At 36.7% G+C, this 22,247-nt stretch overlaps 1 protein-coding gene across 5 annotated transcripts in view; it reads left to right on the top strand.

The window, feature by feature from the left end:
* csmd3b (CUB and Sushi multiple domains 3b) overlaps nucleotides 1-22,247 on the top strand; it is a 370,548-nt gene that overhangs the window by 272,539 nt on the left and 75,762 nt on the right. For all 5 annotated transcript variants that reach the window (XM_042745476.1, XM_042745479.1, XM_042745477.1 and 2 more), the window contains 6 exons: nucleotides 14,199-14,312; nucleotides 14,894-14,989; nucleotides 15,742-15,945; nucleotides 18,290-18,414; nucleotides 19,426-19,522; nucleotides 21,193-21,297. In XM_042745476.1, coding sequence (XP_042601410.1) covers nucleotides 14,199-14,312; nucleotides 14,894-14,989; nucleotides 15,742-15,945; nucleotides 18,290-18,414; nucleotides 19,426-19,522; nucleotides 21,193-21,297 — 741 coding nt within the window. The remainder of the gene's footprint in view (nucleotides 1-14,198; nucleotides 14,313-14,893; nucleotides 14,990-15,741; nucleotides 15,946-18,289; nucleotides 18,415-19,425; nucleotides 19,523-21,192; nucleotides 21,298-22,247) is intronic.

Here is a 22,247-nt window from a genome sequence, read left to right as displayed (position 1 = left end):
TTTTATAAGATTCTGATGGATTGAAACTGTCACTTTTGATCAATTTAATGCATCCTTGCTGAGTAAAAGTATCATTTATTATTAGTCCTTCATTGCTCAAAATAATTTTAGATTGCTTACATCAAGACAAAAGTTTCCAGATGGACAGTATGTACAGTAAATAGTTATTAAGGAAAGACTGTCTTGCAGTGTTGTAGAAATAGTAATTATTAAAAATGCACATTGTATTCGCTGATCATAAAGATCCCCAATCACTTCAGATTTTGCATTCTTTAGAGGGAAACCACCACCCGAAAACACACACATGAACGTGCACATATATGCACAGACGTACCCTCCTCCATCGGCTCTGATCTGTAGGGCAGAGCTCTGGAGTCCTCTGTTAAAAATGCAGCACTCCACTGCCTTTTTTTTTTAATGTTTCATTATTCTGTCACAAAGAATGATGCCGGCAATATTTCAGACAATGACAGGTTTGGTTTGAGAGATGCATTATTCAGAGCATGCACCCCCACCCCATGTTCCCGTCGGCTCCTACCACCCCCGCTGGCCCCGGGCAGTCAATACAAGTATGTAGGGGAATCCTTGCTTGCAAATGGTTGGGGGTCAGGGGAAAAAAATCTAAATTGATGATCTCTGTCTGCTAAATATTCCATGCTGAAGCCAAAACCTTCAATTACGGCTTCATTACTGCCTGGGTGTTTTGGAAACAGTTTTCTGCGAGCTACACAAGTGGGCATAATGTGTTTTTAACTGTTGATCAGAGCACTGCATGAGTGAGCGTGGTTTTCACAGCTTAAGATAGTAAACATTTATGTTGCCAAACAGCACTAAGCCTTGGGTGTTGGAGCTGCAGAGTTGCATGTTGAAGAAGTAATCAGGGCTGCCTCTCAGCGAGATGTTAGTTTTACTTCAGAGCATTAATTATATGTTAGCTTGTCTTGCAGATTTCAATTTAACGTTGAAGCTTTAATCAGTCTAAAGCCTTATGTTGAACTTAAATATATGCTGTGCACAATGCATTAGTCAAATACTCCTGCGTTCATTGTTATTATGTGACAAGCTCAGTCTGGTCGCCTCAGGCATTGTTAATAGGCACTTCGTAGGTGTTGCATTAGCAGCCATGTCACCTTCTCGATGAAACGTTATTAATATGTTTTCTGTAGTTCTGAATCATCTGCTGGCTGCTCAAGGCCCAAGATAAGGTCATTTATATTTCAGTTGAAATCATATTTCATTCAAAAGTGATTTAGGCCGATATTAGCTTCAAAATAAAGATTTACAATAGCATCTGGTTTCACCATTAAGCCTTTACCATAACAGTGAGTAGTGGCAAAATACACTTTTTCTGTCATTAGGCCTCTGGGTATACATTTTAATATTTAGCTGTATTGAAACATTTATATGATGTCTTTGCTTGTGTGTGTGTGTGTGTGTGTGTGTGTGTGTGTGTGTGTGTGTGTGTGTGTGTGTGTGTGTGTGTGTGTGTGTGTGTGTGTGTGTGTGTGTGTGTGTGTGTGCATCCACAAAATCCACTAAATGTCAGTTAAAAAAAATATTAGTTTTGCCCATTATATAAATATATAAAGGGTGTATATATATATATATATATATATATATATATATGCAAATTAAGATAATTTATATATATATATATGTTCCAAAACGCGATAAACGCCAATTTTGAAAAAAAACGAGTTACCGCCAAAACAAGCTCCCCATTGACTCTCTATTCAAAGTTCGATAATCAGTTTTTAACAAAACGCGATATCCGCCGTGTTTTGCTGCTCTGTTTCTTCCCTTTTTTCTCAAACAGAGACAAACGCCAGTCCTGTTTTTCCGCAAAGTCCTACAGTTCCATTCGACCAATCACCGCACACCATTCCATGACGCAAACTGTCATGGCGGCACCCTGTCAGTAGACGCCGGTAAACACTCGCCTCAGACTTTTAAGTTTTTATATAGGCTACTAAAATGAATAACTTTGATGGTATTGAGGAGCCAGTGGTCGTGTCGTCTGTGGGAAAGAAGCGGAAGCCGTCAAAAGACAACCACGAAAGGGAAGTCAGAAAGAGAGTCAGAAACTCAGGCGGTGGCAAAATACCGGCGATTGCTTGTTCTCACAGTGAATCAAAAAACTTTTGTCATGCCGACAAACTGACAGCTGACGATCTTGTAAAAAACTTCGACACTCTCTACTTCATACAGAAAGTGATTTTTTGTTGATGAAATGGATTTGTAGCATTTTGGGGAAAAAACGTGTTATGGATATATTGCATTTTGGGAGAAAAAAAAATGTCTTTGTTTAATAAATGTTTAAAATCAAAATATGGATTTGATTTTTTTTATGTTATTACAAACTCATAATGATATATTACAGTTTGAAACAGAAAATAACAGTTTTCATACAAACAGTCTTTTGGGAAAGAAAATGCCTTTTTTCTCAATTTAACAATTTTGGATTTATAGCGTTTTGGAACCAAACTCTTCATATATATATAATGTAGTAGTGGTGGAAAGAGTACTAAGTAATTGTACTTAAGTAAAAGTCTTGCTGCTTAAGGAATAATTAGTACAAGTAAAAGTACTGAGAAATAATATGACTCAAGAAAGAGTAAAGAAGTAGTTTGCTGAAAAACTACTCACGTTACAAATTACTTTACTACTATTTTTATTTTTTTTTTACCCAAAATGAGGCCATGTGAGCATTATGGAGAGGGGGTTAACACTAACCCTTACACTCATGTACTGTAATGTCTGTTTCACAAGTGAGACCCAGGAAATCCTTTATAAGAACAAATGCATCAGATATTACTACAGCTGAATAACATGCCGATGCTCTGGTAATATCAACGGTAGGACCCATTTTAGGAGCTGACAATATTATGAAATTTATGAATAAATAAAATCAGAGTATATCTCACATTTACTAAAATATTGAAATGCTAATTATCCTGATTCAAAACGCCAACACCAGTGATAGAGAGTCAAAGCATAGCACGGTTTTCACACCCCGCCCCTGCAGCTGAACTGGAAGTTTTGATTGGTTTTGCACCAGAGTCGGCGCCTTTGTCTATGTTTCTTTTTTTTTCTTTTTTTCTTTTTTGGTGGAAAAAAAAAATGTAGCGGAGTTGAATACTTTAGTTTTATTCTACTCAAGTAAAAGTACGCAATTTTACAAATGTAAAAATGTACTCAAGTTCTGTATCGAAAGTATTTGTAATTAGTTACTTTCCACCTCTAATATGTAGATATAGAATATGGTCATGCAGAATATGTGCTTTATAAGTACTAATAAACAGCCAATATGTTATTAATATACATGCTAATAAGCAACAAGTATAATTATAATAGTGAGAACTGGTCTGCACACACACACCCCTTTACACCAATTCCTTTTTTAACTGATATTTTATGGATGCTTGTTGATTTTTTTTGTGGATACATGACGACATGTATGAGTTTATTGATGTAGCATAACACACCATATTAATATTTCAATATTTCAGTTGATCATTAGGAGTTTGCTTTGGGGTACCTTCATATGGTGTTGAAAAGAAGAATTTCAGCAATGTAGCAATTCAAAATTAATGCACATTGAGATATTTAATAAACTCCCTTTTTGAATGCCCGAGGCGACCATTAGGCCAGTTACATTTTCTACATTTTCTGTCATGCTGTCAGTTAGAAATAGTCAACTAAATAGCTTTTCCCCTGACTGACTCTGACCTCAGTATAAACACAAACACACACTCCAAACATTCACAGTTTTTTATGTCTTTGACAATCGACGCTCTCTTGGAAAGGGATCACTCTTCTCTCTACAAAGCTATTCTAAAGCCTGTGAGAATTGGGAATTGCAAGCCCCTGAGCCAAAACATCAAAACAGAGCAGAAGTCAAGGCAAAGTTCATTTACCAGGGAGAAAGAGAAAGCAGAGGAACGCCAGGGCTCTGTATAATGTTTTTGTTGTGTTTCTTGACTCCAGTCAGACTTAAGGTGCTAAAGTTCCCTCCTCTGGTAAATCACAGTCAAGCAGGCAAAAAGTGCCGTTTATTGACACTGCCATTGGCTAAGGCCAGTTAAGCACAGTCTTTTCCTAAAGTAATTCTCAAATTAATATCTCAGCGGTAGGGTGGTTGTGGTGCTTCACTTTTAGTTTCAGTTTTTCCTTTTTTAGTAAGCTACTAATGATTTTTGGCAGCTGTGAGATGAGTTTGTACAAATATTTTAACAGACTGAACAAAAATGGATCAAAGCATTGAGTCTTCTTGTGAATATAAATTTATCTGCAAAACAAAAGTCGAAGTTAATGTGGTCTACATATATACTACTGTTCAAAAGTTTGGATTCAGTTATTTAATAAAGAAATCAAATTAATCATTTTATTCAGCCATGAATTGTATGTATGAATAATGTATGACAGTAAATGAATTCATAATGTTGCAAAATATTTCTGTTTCAAACAAATGCAGTTCTTTTGAAAAAAAAATCATGGTTCTCCAAAACAAATATTAATCAGCCAACTGTTTTCAACATTGATAACAATAGGAAATGTTTAAAATTGTCATGTGACACTGAAGACTGGAGTAATGGATGCTGAAAAATCAGCTTTGTCATCACAGGAATAAATGACATTTTAAAAGCATCCTTTTTGGGGGGGGGGGTGTTGTGTATTATTTATATAATCAATTTATTTGTTTTTTGTTTGTATATGTGATCTCCAGACCTAAAGGACTTTTAGCCTTGTTAACTAGTCAAGTCATCAAGGTTACTGTCAGCTGATTGTCAGGGTTAATGCACCTGTAAACATGCACAGTCTTGATGCCATTATGGCTATTGTCCAGGTAATTAGCAGGGAAGCAGATGTTATTCTGTCAGAAAACAGTCAAGGTTATACATCCATACCATTTGAAGGAAATAGGCATATATCTAATTGACCATGCAGGGTGACAAGGTCCATTACAATTATCTAAGTGCTTACACCACCAGAATAGCACTCTAATGCACAGTAAGACAGCACAAGCCTGTCTTCATTGATAATTGCAAGCTTGCGTATGCAGCTCACCAGTACACATGCTTCCAATTACATAGAGTTGCTGCTAATATACGGTTATTTGATTTACTGGGCTAAAAGTTCAGTTTTGTAGCCATGACCATAAAAATGAAACCTGTAAATGTTGATGTCAGTCTGACTATAGATGAGAGTCCTAGCATGGTATAGCAGCAGTGACAAACACAACTGTAGTTTCGTCATCAGTAGATGCTTTATCTAAAGTCATTTGGAGTATACCTATTAGAGAGACAATGGCACAAGGCACTTAAACTCTGGAGCAATGTGGTGTTAAGTGCCTTGCTCAAGGGTACAGTGATTATGGTTCTTGTTTTGAGGAATTAGCTACTACTTTACCAGAGGTTTAACCCTCAAAGACTTCCAGCATTGTGCCGGTCTTCAGGGTCACATGATCCTTCAGAAATCATTCTGATTTATTATCATTTATTACCAATGTTGGAAACTGTTGTGCTGCTTATTTTATATTTAAATATATATATATATATATATTTTTTTTTTCAGGATTCTTTGATAAATAAAAAGTGAAAAAGAAAAGCACATTCAAAATTGAAATCTTTTCTAACAATATGTCTTTACTATCATTTTTTATCAATTTAACACTTCCTTGATCCCTATATAGTATACGGTATAAAGTGCAGTCAGTCGATTAAAAAATTAATCACAGTTAATCCCACCTAACATTAAAGTTTTTAAATATACTTTTATATTGCAATAATTTCACATTTAATCTTCAAATGAATGTAGAAGCAACATAGACACAGTATATATATATTTTTAATATTTGTTAAATGGCATCTTTTTATGAACGAAGGTCAGTATCACTGATTCCAGTACTGCTGATGTCTCTATGAAATTTTATTTCTCCTACTGTTTAACCTCAGACTATGGCCATTCAACAATACAGTATAACTGAGAGCTATCAATATAAACACTTGTTAGTCTTAGCTAAAAATAACTCATTTAAGTGAACCTAAAACAATCATAACATAAACCCATTATAATAAATATCATATTTAGCTACCTGTGCACTTAGCAAGTAGGAAATATATAGAACTTTAAGAAAATATAAGTTATAAAACACTTAATTCAAAATTAAATATAGATGAATCCTTAAAGCTACAAAAGTTATTGATTTCCTCTTTTTTTCTTTCTTTGATTAACAAACATCACAGCAGCTGGGTTATTAGTATTTATTTTTTTTATTTTTTTTTTTTTTTTTGGATTTAATTTATTTGATAGCTATGATTGATGTGATTTGTCTGGCATGCTTTTTTTTTTCTGATCTTTACCTTTTCTGATCCACTTCAGGTCTTAAAGTCTCTACTAATGAGCTGACGAGTTGATTTCGGTGTGTTAGATGAGGGAGACAGAGCTGGGGTGATTCAGGACAGTTTTGAAACTACTGCATTTCAGAGACATTTTCTTAAATGTGGCTCATATATAACAAATACTTACTTGCATGCAGTTTTTAAGCAGCTTTAATCACCTTTTTAGTTACTTTATAACTTAACTGACGACAATACAGTGTGCGCAGCCATATTTGTGCATGTGATTGAAGAGCATGTGTTATGAGCACATTATAACGGCTTACAGTACAGGAAAATTCATTTTTACTGGATATGGACTGACAACATCTAATCTGACCGCAGTTCACTGTTGTTCTACTGAAGCTCCTTGTCACCTGTATCATTTCTGCTTTCATCTGACTAGCGCCATTTTTTTTACTTCCTAAAAATATTGAGATGGAAGCTTCACTGTTGCATTTTTGCAAAAAAAATAAAAATTTAAATCTAGAATGTATACCAGTTTATTTCAATTATTGTTAGAAAATATTTCAGAGATCGGGTACTGTTTTATGTTTTTAACCGTTATTTAGTAAATATATAAATCATTGGGTCTGTGAGGGTTAACCACTACACCACACACACACCAATAGCTTACTTTATATAGCCAGCCAACGTACAGAGCTGCCTCAAGTGTTTGTTTCTCCCTCAATTTAATATAATGACTAAAAGAACAATCTTTTCACCTGCTGCAATATCTGTGTTTAGATATAAACAGACTTTTAGAGCTACTCCCCTCCATTTTCTCATTCTTTACATCTGTGTGCAGCATGTGTAGATTCCTCTGTCCCCACCATGTGGTGAGCGGGGAAGGTGCTATCTATCCCCGGCACACGGCACTGCAGATAGAACATCCTTCACTGATAACAGGTGCACAGGTGGTGGTGCTTTTTCGCTTCCTTGCTGTATTTTCATTCCTGTCTGGATATGTGTGTGTGTGTGTGTGTGTGTGTGTGCGCGTGTGTGTGTGTGTGTGTGTGTGTGTGTGTGTGTGTGTGTGTGTGTGTGTGTGTGTGTGTGCTAGATTAAAGGTTTAGGGTTCATACGTGTTATCTATCAATTATTCATATGCAGGGGAAATAGCTTGTGGGTCATGTTTACAGGATGGTTTTTCATGTGTGCAGTGAGACAGAACAAACCCTGAACCTTTGTGGCATTATTGGATACAGATATGAAGTGCACAGCTGAAAGAATATAATTTTTAGAGAAGCTGAGTTTGAGGTTTGAACATTTCTGCTGATTTGTCAATCTACAGTGAAGGTTGCGCATGTGTGCATGTCTCATCCTCGCTAGCTTCTTGTCTGCACATCCAATGAGCCCTGCGGAATCTCCCACCTCAAAGAGATCCTGGCAGATAGTGTGAGAGCATCTCTGTCCCTACGGGACCAAGCATTGATGTGTGAGGCGGATGTCCAGCCCTTGCCTGTAAATCCTGACAGGTGTGCTAGGAATCAGAGCAAAGACCTCTGCCTTCTAGCCCCAAGCAAGAAGATGGCCCTGGGGTATAAATCTCTACTTGAGTGACCTCTCTCCTCTGAGTCTAAATGAAAGCCCCTCGATGTAAGGAGAGAGTCTAATAAGAGAGCAAAGACATGGAGAGGCTCGGACAGCATACTGAACAGTGATATGCGCCATATGAACCGTATGGCCCGGGTGCATGTGCATGTGTCTGGATCTGCACACTCGCTCATTAACTCAGTCATGTATAGGCTACTCGTGCATCTAGTGCAACGATGATCTGACCATTCATTTCCATGGAAACAGCATATGTCTGCTAAAGCAGTGTTTGCCTGTCCAAGACAAGACATCCGAACAGTACCACCATTTTGATGCAGGGTTGATTCTTCACAGCCACCTAAGAACAACAGCTTTACACCTCAGCCAGGGTTACTGTAGTTGTGAATTGTGGCAACACTTTAGTTAAGGGACTTTTTCAAATAAGTAACTCCAGTTACTTTGTTCCCATGTATTGACTGACAGCTCTCGTGTTGCCATGTTGAGAGAAATCGGGAGTAAGTGCAGAGGCGTTGTACGTGCTGTGTGAACACGATGTTACTGTAGTTCTAGACTAAATATGAACATGCGTTTACTCAACTAATCTGCATAAAAACAGATTCGGTATTCCTCAAAATGAATAAAAAGTCAAATGCAAACTCAGAATAGTATACAAATCTGCAATAAATAAATAGTGTTGTACTTTCTTCTCCTGCATCATATTCTGTCCAGATTTAAAAAGTAACTCAAAAATAACGTAATGCATTACTTTCCATAAAAAGTAACTAAGTAACATAATTAGTTACTTTTTAGGGAGTAATGCCATATCGTAATGCATTACTTTTAAAAGGAACTTTCCCCAACACTGCTTATTAATGTCTTATTCTGCATGACTGTATTTTAGATCCCTTAACCCTACCCCATACACACTAAAAATGTTGGGTTAAATGACTTAGATTTACTTTATTTATCATCGTCTGAGTACACATTGTCTGTCCATATTTCATACAGCACAAGGGTTGTTTTTAACCCAGCATTTTAAGAGTGCACCTAAACTTTCTAAATTCTCCACATCCACCTGAGCCACAGGTATATATCCTACCCTGTCCTCATAAGTTGTTTTGCCGCTTGTACGCTCTTATCACATCAAAGAAGTACGGCTGCAGACTAATGGAGAGGTGCTGATGCACATGTCTCCAGAGGGAAGACGCAAATCAGCAGATTTGTCCACTCCTGTCTCCTGAGCCGACCCCTTTGCAGACTTGACTGAGGGGTTATCTAATCCAGGGCCTTTTGAACTTGAATAAACACCTGAACTGAGATGGAAATCTAGACCTGAGGTTCAAGTGCAGTGTTGGTGTGCTGTGCTTGTATTTCAGTAGCAGCCCAGCTTTATTGTACCCTCTGTATTAATTAAGCAGGAAAGGAAAGATCTCTCTCTAGCATCATGTACTTTTCTGAGGTAAAGAGTATTAGCTGAGGTCTTTATTAGTTCTCTACGAACTTAGTAAGGACTTGAATAAGCAGGTCATTTATGCGTTATACTCCAACTGCTTATATATGGCGAAGCACTTAGCATGCTGGGAAATGTTTTAGCTGGAGCACTCACATTTAATTGCATTTTTCTGTACAGTAAGGTTTATGGAACCCTAAAGATATTGGGTTATTGCCTATTATCATCTGTGCAATATGACTGGACATCCCGGTTTCATTGTAATTTCATGTATTAGACATTTTCTCAGTTCCTCTGAAGGTTTTATTGGACTTAATATAAGCTGATGACTTGATCAGCCATCTCTAATCCAATCTTAACCTAACCTCGAGTCATGCTTCAGGCGCAAAACATTTAACATATGACTTTACGATCTGAATTCATTTTTTTTTTTTTTACTCTCTTTGCTATGAGACATTAATATTCTATCCAACTCCTAAAGGGATCATTCATCCAAAAATGAAAAGTCTGTCATCTTTTATTTACCCTCATGCTGTTTCAAATTTCTATTCTTCTGTGGAACTCAAAGATATTTTAAAGAATTTATGAACTGTTGTTGTCTGTGCAATAATGGACTCCACTCATTTTGAACCCCATTGACTTTCATTGTATAAGACTGTAATTTAAATATCACAAGATGGTATGTTCCTCACAAGAAAGAAAGTCATACAGGTTCAGAACGATGAAAGGGTGAGTAAATTGACAACATTATGGTTAAACTATTTCCTTAGCATTAATCTCAATATTCATTCGAGTTGGTTGTAAGGTATATGTTTTGCTGCAACAACAGGGTGATTCTATCAAGGGTTATTTTTATTTTGCACTAACTGCAAGAAGACTGTAGGACTGGTATCCCAGCATGCTTTGCAGATTATGCTAATGAAAGTAAATTGAAATCATGCCTCTCTCCACCTGAGTTGTCACAGGGAGAAGGAAAGGTGTGTCCCCTCCCCATTCACTTCTGTTTCTTTCAGAGAGCAAATTGAATTGGTGATCCAGTCCAGCTCTAGAGATGGAAAGACAGGGGTAGAGGCAGGGAACCACAGGGCTATTTTTTATTTCTGAATCGTGTAAGTCATGAGAAAAGAGGGAAAAGGTGTGAATTAATCACAGGCCTCATTTCCATAGCAGCCGGTAAGCATCTGTCAGAGTGTGTTAAGTGTAAGAGAATGTATGGAAAAGGCCAATCTTCTGCAGTGGTTGGGAGCTGTGCAGTGCAGAAAGAAACGGCGAATTAAAGCCAAAGCCCTTTCTGAGAGCAAACAGCATGATGAAAACAATCTGCATGTGAGTGATGCTTGTCATACATACTTTCATAACATCCGAATGCTTCTGCCCTACATGAGTGCAAGAGGACATTGTAAAAAGGCACTTTCCAGGAAAATGGTACAAAATGGATCTCTTCTCAACAAATTGTTAACAAAAAGAGAATGTTGATTGTGAAAGTTAACATTTAGAAAATAATGATCAAATAAAAATAAAGTTAAATTAAAATAATTACTAAAACAAAAGTGGCATGCTATAGTGGCCCAAATGTAGAGTACAATTTCTAATTTAAGCTGTCAGCTGGTCTGACAGTTAATTTATCTAACATTCACTACCATTCAAAAGTTTGGGGTGGGTAAGTTTTTTTTTATGTTTTTTTAAATATCTTATGCTCAGAAACGCTAAAAAAATACAGTAGAAACAGTTATATTGTGAAATATTATTATTAATATTTACCGATTTTTCTGTATTCTTTGAATAGAAAGTTCGAAAGAACAGCATTTATTTGATATACTTTTTTTTTGTAATAATCTAAAAATCTTTACTGTCAACTTAGATTAATTAAATATGTCTTTGCCTAATAAAAACATTAATTTCTTAAAAAAAAAAAAAAAAAAATACTGACTTCAAGCTTTTTGAATGGTTATGTATCTAATAGTTCACCACAAAATGGGGTTTGTGCATCTAATGCTTTAGAGTGCTTTTAAATACTTTTTAAAGTGATGGGACACAAAGTGTACCCTATTAGTGGAAAGTGCCAATACTATAAATAGAAATCTGCCCAATTAGTATTCTGTTTGTGAGCTGCTGGAGGAGTGTGCAAACTATCAGAGCTGTGAATATTGATTTGTGCATCCACTCGTTTTATCTAGATTTTAGAGTTTTTTTTATTTCATCTACTGTCAAAGTGTCACAGAGATGCACAGACCATTGCTTCATCTCGAAGCACTGCTCACATATCATGCACACATCCAGCTTCAAATGGCACTTCTCAAAAAAGGCTAGAGAGAAGCAAAAGGAAGTGTAAGGAATGGCATCAAGAAGCTGAGGATGAGCTGTATATCAAGAATTACTGAACTCTGGCTCCTTAGTGCTCTGTGGATCCTCCTAAGTTGTCTGTAAATGTAGTCTAAATTCCCTTCTAGTGACAGCTAGACGTTTTTTGTAAAGAATACTGTTTTTATAAGTAATCTTTTTAAAACTCCTTTAATATTTGAATATTGAGCCTACTTATTATTATTTAGAAGTGATTGCAGCTTCAATGTATTTAAATGAAATCCCGTTTTTTGACTCAGTTTAGTAGCACTTTAAGTATTTCCTTTTGTAAGGTCTGTCATCTGAAACACGTTAATATATACTTATTTTTTAGGCCATACTTCTACTAAAATGCACTTTAGTGCAACTGTTTAGTTCTGAAACACATTTTGCACTTGACATGTATTTTATTGTAAAATATATATATACTTATTTTGAGTTCTGCAGCTTAAATGCATTTTGACATTACATTTAAATGTCAAATGAATATTACATAAATACTGTACAGTTAGTCTACATTTTGTTGTCCCAGAACAGTACATTTTAAGCACAGTTTCTCTCAGCTTCACTATACAAAAGCAGTCCCTGATGAAGATGTCACCCTGTCTTCATATTTAAAACTTTCCCAGAGTAGCAAAGCGATGCATTAGTGACCCCTGGCCTAATGTAATTATAATGGGTTGAGTATGATTACAACCGTGTACTACTTAAGCCTTGTACATTATTAATAGTTGCATAAAAGGGATCCGTCTTTTGTTTAGATTCAAACTATAAAATGAATAAATAAACTGTAACCTGGCACAATATCATTGCATTTTTCTCCTTCCAAATTGATTTGTTTCTTCTCATTGCCCCATTTGTTTGGTGCATGCAAGAGAAACCTTCACAGGCGCAATTGTTTTCTGACATGAAGTGGTAATTGTCTTGGCATCGCTAAAGCCTTGGAGATGGGGAAACTCAAGAATAATGCATTGAGGACCGTCGCTATCTTCCCTTCTATTGTTCTTATCAAAGGCATAGGGGACAAGTCTACTCCCAGCACACACACTGGCAACAGACTTGACAAACCATGATTCATTTTCCAGAGTTTGCAGCCACCTTCAATAAAAGCCTAATTTTATAAGTACCCACAATGCACACTATAGCTCAATTCCAAATGTAGAAATCTGCCTACTGCCTACATAGGCACTTGCGCTCTATGGTAGCATCCGAAGTTAAATGAAACCTCATAAGAGATTTGGAACACTCTGCATAGGCAGGAACTGTTTGGTTTGGTCTGGTTTTGACCGTCATCTTAAATTGATTTTTAACTGAACTTGATACAGTGTTTCCTACCATTTGTACATGGCTTTGGTATTGGTTTTTGCCTTCCTGAGAAAGTGGAAGTCAGTTATGAGAAATGGGTTACAGGCATAGAAGCATAACAACGTTTTCCTGTGATTTCACTGACCAATATCACTTTGTTTTTGATGTTAGTCAGTGAAATCAAACTGGTGAAAAATTCAATTTTTATTGTCCAGAACTGCACAGCAGGTGCCACTGTATGCGATGCCAATGAAGCCAATTAGGTCCAGGTAATCAAGCTCTTTGTTTACCTCCAATGACAAATAAATAATTTTTTCAGATTTGTTTTCTGCAAGAGTCTGATTACATGCTTGTATTACCGACCAGAGAACTGTTTAATCACACAGTAGTGATGCTGAGAATGTGAGGCGCTCCATCGATCCTCAGAGTCCTGGTGAATCACTGGAATCTGTGCCAGATTTCAAAGACACTGTTAAGGATGTAGTCTGAGACAGCAGTGGCCATGAAATCTGTCCATTCACTATATTTATATCAACTGTATTTGTTCCCAGAACTAATTTTTGCATTTTGATGCTTGAGGTTTCTATATTTAAAGCCTTTTTAATTTTTTTTTTTTATAAATTTCACCATGACAACTAGAGAGAGATGCCAGTGAGGTCAGTAGAATCCATATGCGTACAAATTTTATTCCAAAGTTGTGGTTGTTGTACAATGTTTTGTTCAATCTTCTCTAATCCTTAAGATATACTATAGAGTAGGGATTTAATGTAATGATGATGAGTAGCATACTAATGATTTTCTCCCAATAGTGGAAACATCAAAGCACTCAGCATGGTACCAACACATAATGGGGAGATGTTACAGCATGATAGCCAATTTAAAAGATTTAAATAAACATACAGGCTTATTACCTCTGAGAGCTCTCGCTGGTTTAAAATGCACAGATCTATTGAAGAAAAATGATTCTGCGTAATGTTCTTGCATACGAGTACTTAGTGGTATCTAATTGGGAATCTAAATATGTGTGAAGTAAATGAAGAATACAGGCAGAAAGCCTTTCAAGACACATTTGCTGCTTGTAAGCTTCCAGCTGGGATCTTAACAGTTGAGGGCTCGCTTGGGTTCATGTACAGTATGTAATTATTGTCATGTTATGGCCAATATTTTATGAAATATTTTTCCCCCTTTAGTTCTATTTGGACAGTTTGTCCTGTTCCAGACGTCGTTGAATGATGTTGTGGACATTTATGATGGGCCAACACAGCAGTCCTCTCTGCTGTCTTCTCTCTCTGGGTCTCACTCAGGTAAAGCTAAAAACCTGTCTTCACATACTTAAAATTGGACGCATTACCATTCATCACAAGCCATTGTTTAGATGTGATATTGTTATTGCAAAACATAAAAGAAGTGCACAAAGAAATGGTGTAGCATTTTCTGTGCTTTAGGCTGCATTAAGTCATTTGATATCTATTCCATAGCTTCAACACACAGACTATATTCAGAACATTACAAAACAAATCCAGTTAACAAAGACATGGTCAATTTAAGAAGAAAGAAATACCATGGATGAAGAAAAAAAACTGCCACTCTGGTAGCAGAGCAAATTCTGTGCATTTATTTCATAATCTGTGTTCATCACATCTGTTGGGCCATCCTGTAGTAAATAGAGACATCCCTCAGTGGCTTTTTAGCTGAAAGGCAATTATTGCCATTTGATTGAACAGCCACATGGAAGTGTAATATTCGCAAATATACTTCTTTATCAGAAGCTTTTGAAACCAAAAGAAGCAAAAATGATGCTCAGTGGAGTGATTTTTTTTTTTTTATGTACAGATCACTCCAAAATGCGATTTTAAGATTTATTTACTCCCTGTCTGTTTTCCAGGCGAGTCGTTGCCCTTGAGTACAGGAAATCAAATAACTATCAAGTTTTCTACAGTTGGACCGGAAACTGCCAAAGGCTTTCATTTTGTCTACCAAGGTCAGTTTTCAGCTCTATCAAAAATATATATGTTTATATTTACTCTATTTATACAGACTATTGAGAATATTTTTGGTACTTCCTGGTCAGTATTTCATATCTGTGTTTCAAAATATAATTATAGAGGACATTTAGTGCAGTTGAATGAATCATAATGGTTTCCTGTAGCTTTTCTTTACTAAATGTGGCATGGAAGATACTTTTTTTCCCAGGGTATTTAGCCTTTTCTGCTTTAACCCTCGCCCTCACATCTTTATTTTGGGAGTCAATCGAACTGACTCAGCCTCTAAGTGACTGAACAACCTGTCTGTTCCAGTTTAGTTATCATATTCTCGACCTTTTAGATTGATGAGGGGTTTTTGCCATTTAAGATACACAGTTATATATGTGTTTGATTTGGTTTAGCAGTGATTTAAAAAGATATCTGTTATGTTACAACCAAAGGAAACCGGTTGATTCCTGAATTGATTAGCAGGTCAAGGCCTGACATTTTCAAGTTGTGTTTGTTCCACTTATTGTGGATAGTAAGAGAGTTTCCAATTCAGTCTTTTTAAAGGAAGATGATGTTTACATTGAATAAAGGTCTTACTTTAACAGAAGCCTATGTTATTTATTTATTTATTTTGGATTAAATAAAATTCTGCCGCTATTTCTACCTCAAAACCATTGAGCTACAGTCAAGTCCATTTCATTATAAATAGGAAAATTAAAAAAACACTCCTTTATGTTTCTGTTTTACAATCCTGTCACAGCCGTACCTAGGACCAGTGCCACGCAGTGCAGCTCTGTTCCAGAGCCTCGTTTCGGCAAACGCATTGGCAACAACTTCGCCGTGGGCGCGTCAGTGATGTTCGAGTGTAACCCAGGCTACACGCTCCACGGCTCCACTGCCATTCACTGTGAAACCGTACCTGATGCTCTGGCTCAGTGGAACGACACGTTGCCCACTTGCATTGGTAAGATCAAACCTCACCAGCCCCTGAGAGTGATGTACAATCAATGTGGTCTTTTGTTTTCACATTTCATTTGGTTGTGTAACCAAGCATAGTTAGCTGAATGATGCATCACCGCGAAACAAAATGCAAGGTGAGCAGAGTTAATAAAGCAGATTTCGTTGCAGTTAGCACAGGGAAACAGGCTGAGGCTGACAAAGCGTCCCTGTGAAAGCCAAAAATCATGATACAAACAGACACCTCTTCAGCTGTTTACTCAAGTTTCAGAGTAATATAAAAGGTCTGATTTTAACAAGCCACTTCTCTTGGTTTTGCTTGATAGTCTCTCTGCTAGTATTTCTTTCTGTCTCACTATAGACTTTGGATTGCTATGCAAATATATCTGAGATAGCAGGCCATGTAGCAGTATGCTAAGACAAGGCTAATCGGCTAGGTAACTTGCGTGTTAAGCAGTCAGGCTAATCAGTTAGTGGCCTGTTGAAATAGCAGGCTAGCTGTATGGAATATAAATAAAAACTTTGTGATTTGTGACAAATTAATTTATTATCAGGCCCTGAATAGAGTACCTATTAAAGTTTCTTTCAGTCAATAGAACTTAAGAGTTTTCTGTATGTTTATGTTAGCAAACTATGATGCTGTTAATATACACTACTTTTTAAATGGATTCAGTTGGTAAATTATTTTAATATTTTTGAAAGAAGTCTCTTATGCTCACCTGCATACATTTGATATACAGTATTTGATCAAAATTACAGTAAAACAGTCATATTACAATTTAAAATAACTGTTTGCTATTGTAATATTTTTAAAATTCAGCAGCAATTACTCCAGTTTTGTGTCACATGATCCGTCAGAAATCATTCTAATATGCTGATTTGGTTCTTAAACATTTTGTCTTATTGTCAGTGTTGAAAACAGCTGTGCAGCTTAATATTTTTGTGGAACCCGTGATATTTGATGAATGATGAGTTTAAAAGAACAGCATTTATTTGAATTTTTTCCTTGACTGTCACTTTTGATAATTTAAATCCTTGCAGAATAACAGTATTAACAAGAAAACTTTTAAACACTAGTATATATTATCCTATTATCCATTTAAATCTAATCTAAACAAAATTTGAAGTAAAACTTTTTTCCTCCAGTGTTTCAGTACAATAATATGATAACTAGTGTGTTTTTATTAGTCGCCACCAGATGTTCAAACAGTTGCTAAGACAGTCATAGTCTTTTTTTTTCATGCTTATATCAGGCATCTGCTTTATCGTGTCACAGTTTGTTTTATTTCTCTGCTCATCTCTGTGTATTCTGCTTCAAAGGTCAGCGATCTGTGATATTTCACATGATTACCTGAGCACATGGTGCATTCTATATATCACTGGTTAAAAATGAATGACCCCAAAATTGCAGGGAAGTGAATTTGGTTAATAATTTAAGAATCTGACACAGATATATTGAGCCCTGCTCCATATCTAGCCTCCCTGTTTCATCTCGCTCTCTGTCCCGCTCCCTTTCTGCTTTTTCTTTCCGGCAACGTGGCACATCAATCAGGATGTCCCTACCTGCTCGTAGCTGTTTAAACAAAGTGATTGGCTTTGACCTCTAGATTATCCTCTTGTCCTTGACAGATAGCATCTTACCCAAGCATAGGATAACAAAGACAGTTCTGCCCTGCCAGAGTCAGATAGCAGCCTGTGCTTTGTTATTGACAGATCCAGTCTGTGGATTCTAGTGCTGCTGTAGACAATAGTTGGCAGCACTTCAGCAAACAGGAAAAAATTGCTAAATCAGGCTTCTCCTGTGGCAGAGATGCAAGATTATTTTTCTAACGTATCTATGCTAGGTTGTGCTTTTCAAAGGTTCTCCCAAAATCAAAATTCTGCCATAATTTTCTAACCCTCAAGTTGTCTCAAATCAGTTTATTTCTTCTGTTGAACAGAATGTTGGTAACCAAACAGTTAATGGTGACAGAATTTTCAAGAATCATATCATATATCTATGATTTATCATATCCATCCATTGCTATATTTCATTGTGCTATAATACAATGACATTTTTCATCTCATTATAATTATTATTTTAAGTTTACCTAAATGAAAACCTAGTTGGAAGCTGATTACAGGAGCATAGCAACACCTACTCAGTATCAGTTTAAAAAAAAAAACAAGTATATTTTTAAAGGCGGTTAGGCATCAAGGCCTAGTCGTGAGTAATCATACAGCAAAGTTAGCTTTGATTATTCATCAAAAGTTGCTTCTTGTTTGTACCTAGGCTGATTAATTCCTTCCATTTAATTGAAAGTTAATGCTCATTGTAACACACTTTCCTGTCTTTTGATTCGTCTTCCCAGTGCCTTGCGGAGGGATACTGACAATGCGTAAAGGGACCATTTTGTCCCCGGGTTACCCGGAACCCTATGATAACAATCTCAACTGTGTGTGGAAGGTGTCTGTTCCTGAGGGAGCTGGAATCCAAGTGAGTGGAGGAGCTTGTTTGAAGTTCCTCAAAATAAATGTTTCAGACAAGAAGTGTCAGTGATGGAAAAGTTTAAACTACAATAAAGGGAATTCTTAATGTCTAATTAATTATGCATAAGGCAATGTTGAATTTAGAAATGATGGGGAGTACAGTTCTACAAACTTCAGTGGCAGTCTGTTTCTTCACCTTGCGTTTCTTTTCTGATTTTAGTAATTTTGTTGATGGAGCATTAAGAGTGTTTATTGAATTCTCACACTGTTTACACTGGACTCAAGCAACATGTTGCAGCACATCCAAATACAAAAAAAAATCACTCTCATTGTACATTGTAATCAGGGAAGCTGTCTGCACTAGAAGCATCTGTTTCAGTGTGCCTTGTCTTCTGTTGACAGTCGCCCAGTTTCTATTTTTAATCCTGCATTAAAATAATATTCTTAATGTGCATTGTTTTGCTATTAATATTCTTCAATATATATTTAAATGACCTTTCACAATTATATCAAAGCCATTTGAAGTCTCTGTCCTTTGAATTCTAACCATATGTGTTTCTAGCAATTGTAGCAACCATTGTATCGAAACAGTGTAAAATTCACACCTACGCTTCTGTTCAGAATTTGGGTTCAGTGATAATAACAGTAATATTGTAAAATATTATTACAATTTAAAATAACTGTCAATTTTAATTTATTATCTATTTATTCATTTATTTTATTTCTGTGATGGCAAAGCTGTATTTTCAGCAGTCATTGCTCCAGTCTTCAGTCTCACATGATCCTTCAGAAATCATTTTAATATGCTGGTTACATTTATTATTGTTTACTGTTACATTTACTATTATTATCCTGAAACAGCTGTGCTTCTTAATAGTTTTGGGTAAATTTTTTAATGATGGTATGTGTCAACCTATACGATTACCTGTATGATTTTATTGTAGATTTACTGTTCTTGTAGCTGTGTTCGTTTGTTCTACCACTTCTTATACCTTTGCTTACTTCATTTATAAATCAGATCCAAGTTGTGAGTTTTGCCACGGAACATAACTGGGATTCTCTGGATTTCTATGATGGCGCAGACAACAATGCACCCAGACTGGGCAGCTATTCAGGTGAGAGTTCAACTACTGAAAAATACATACTTTTTCCTGTTTTGGGATTGATATCCCTTGCTTGAACATATATATTTTCTTTCACTCCAGAGGACCCTCATTGTTATATAGCAGGGATGTAGCAGGGATTCCCTTTTTTTTCCAGCTGTTACAACATGAGATTTTTAATTTAATATTTCCACAGTTTAATAAGTCAGTTAATGGTCACAGGACATGCAGGTAAACAAATAAAATATTTCATATTTTTAGTAAATGTTTTATTTTGATTTTGATTGTTTATTTTAATTTAAAATTATAAATAATTAATTCATAAACTCACCAGTTTTGGGTTTAAAATATGGATTAGAAATAGACTAAAGACTGGACTAGTGTTGCTGTGGATAGAGGTAATTTTTGTAATCATAAGGAATGAGGTTGGTTGCACAGCGTTCCCCTGGTGAACGTCATTATTCTAAAATATCTCACTGCTGATTGCCATTATTGACCAATTAGAATCAAGTATTCCAGAAAACCATATAATAAGCTTGTGTTATTCAGGTCTTAATTAACATTACAGGAATATTACATTAGGAGTAATGGAATGCCTCTATCCATGGGGGAGTCGTGGCCTATTGGTTAGAGAGTTTGACTCCTAACCCTAAGGTTGTGGGTTCAAGTCTCGGGCCGGCAATACCATGACGGAGGTGCCCTTGAGCAAGGCACCGAACCCCCAACTGCTCTCCAGGCACTGCAGCATAAATGGCTGCCCACTGCTCCGGGTGCGTGAGTGTTCACTGCTGTGTGTGTGCACTTTGGATGGGTTAAATGCAGAGCACGAATTCTTAGTATGGGTCACCATACTTGGCTGTATGTCGTGTCATTTTCAAACAAAATGATCTTTGCTCTTAGTCTTTACAAGAAATTAATTAAAATGAAAAAAACATCAGAGATTCCTCGCCAGAACTTGATATCATTAATTGAGTCACACCTTGAAGAAAGTAAATCGTTTGTCATTTCTGGAGCCAGGAAACTTGGAGGAGGCACATCATGCTGTTTTTGGCTAGCTAATTAATTGCTATGTCTGGCAGCACATCTAATGGGCTCTGCACCTCACCACTCAGCACTTTATTTGTTTGTAAACAGTGCGGCCAGAGAAAGTGTACTGATGCTAACAGCTTGTCATTGCTGAGTCCTGATGGCTCAATGGTCTTCTTGTCATCAAGAGATGGTGTACAGTGTTTGGAACAGTGTTTCTGGACTGTTCCTGGAGGATAGGAAACACTGCTTTATAGTGTCCTGTTGGGACCTGTGACTTTATCTTGTTTTCAGGGACTGTCAAGGTTTTTATGGCTGCGCTGTGGGAGCAATAATTGAGATGGTTCCAGCAGCTCAGAAGTTGACCTCAGAGTTGAACCGTACAGCAGGAAGTATTTAAAACAGTGAGGGTCCAGTGTCACAATACAAATGTTAAAAGGTGTACCAAAACTTTTCATCACAGCATGGACATTTAAGATGTTCCCATTTATAAAAGTATTTTAATGTGCTCGAAATGTCTTTGCTTGGTAATCCACTTTATCTGTTTCTCAATTCAGCCCCGGCTAATGTGATTTTGACTGCAAAAGTAAAGAACTGCAGCTTTTCATAATCTTCTGCAGTCCGTTGCATGCATAACACAGTTTCTTCTTTATCAGGAACCACCATTCCTCAGCTCCTGAATAGCACATCTAACAACCTCTACCTGAACTTTGTGTCAGACATCAGTGTGTCAGCAGCAGGCTTCCATCTGGAATACACAGGTACGACACAACAGCAGTGTAACAACATTACTCTATTGATTCCTTTCAAATGACCGAGTCCAACAGGGCACTCTGTGTTAAATAAAGCCTGCATGTACAACCCCACACTAGACCTTGACCTCTTGGAAAAGTCTTTAGCTTTTACATTTTCTGTGCATGTAATGTGTATTGGATCAATGAATGAATGGATGGATAGATGGATGGTCAAATTAACATATGGACAGATGGATGGAAAAATATCTGGATAGATGGATGGATGGATGGATGGATGGATGGATGGATGGATTGATGGATGGATGGATGGATGGATGGATGGATGGATGGATGGATGGATGGATGGACAAATGGCAAATAGACAGGTACAATAGATAGACAATAGAAAAAACAGACTTACGTGCGGATGGATGGATGGATGAACGGACAGACAAATGGACTGATGGATGGACAAATGGACTGATAGATGGTCAGATGGATGGATGGATGGATGGATGGATGGACAGACAAATAGACATTTGGATGGATAGATAAACAAATGGAGGGATAGTTGGACAAATGGCACATAGAAAGGCACAATAGAAAGACAGACTTGTGGATGGATGGATGGATGGATGGATGGATGGATGGATGGATGGATGGATGGATGGATGGATGGATGGACAAATGGCAGATAGACATAGATAGACAGGCACAATAGATAGACACACAAGAGGCAGCGATGGATGGATGGATAGATAGATAGATACTACAGATAGTAATCAAAGGGGAGAATGGCAATGTAAAAAGGAGTGGTCCCGGCCAGTAGACATATTTTTATATCAGAATTTGGCAAAATTATCTGTATGGCTGCAGGTGCTGAGCCAGAGAGAGACACCTGTTCCACACAAAACAGAGCCAGATGTCCACATTTACATCCATAAAATAATTAGCCAGAAAACAGTCCTTCTAACCAC

Source organism: Cyprinus carpio, chromosome B19, assembly GCF_018340385.1.
Source record: "Cyprinus carpio isolate SPL01 chromosome B19, ASM1834038v1, whole genome shotgun sequence".
Classification (NCBI taxonomy): domain Eukaryota; kingdom Metazoa; phylum Chordata; class Actinopteri; order Cypriniformes; family Cyprinidae; genus Cyprinus; species Cyprinus carpio.
The sequence above is the reverse complement of the archived record's forward strand: the minus strand, read 5'-3'. Positions and strand labels throughout refer to the sequence as shown.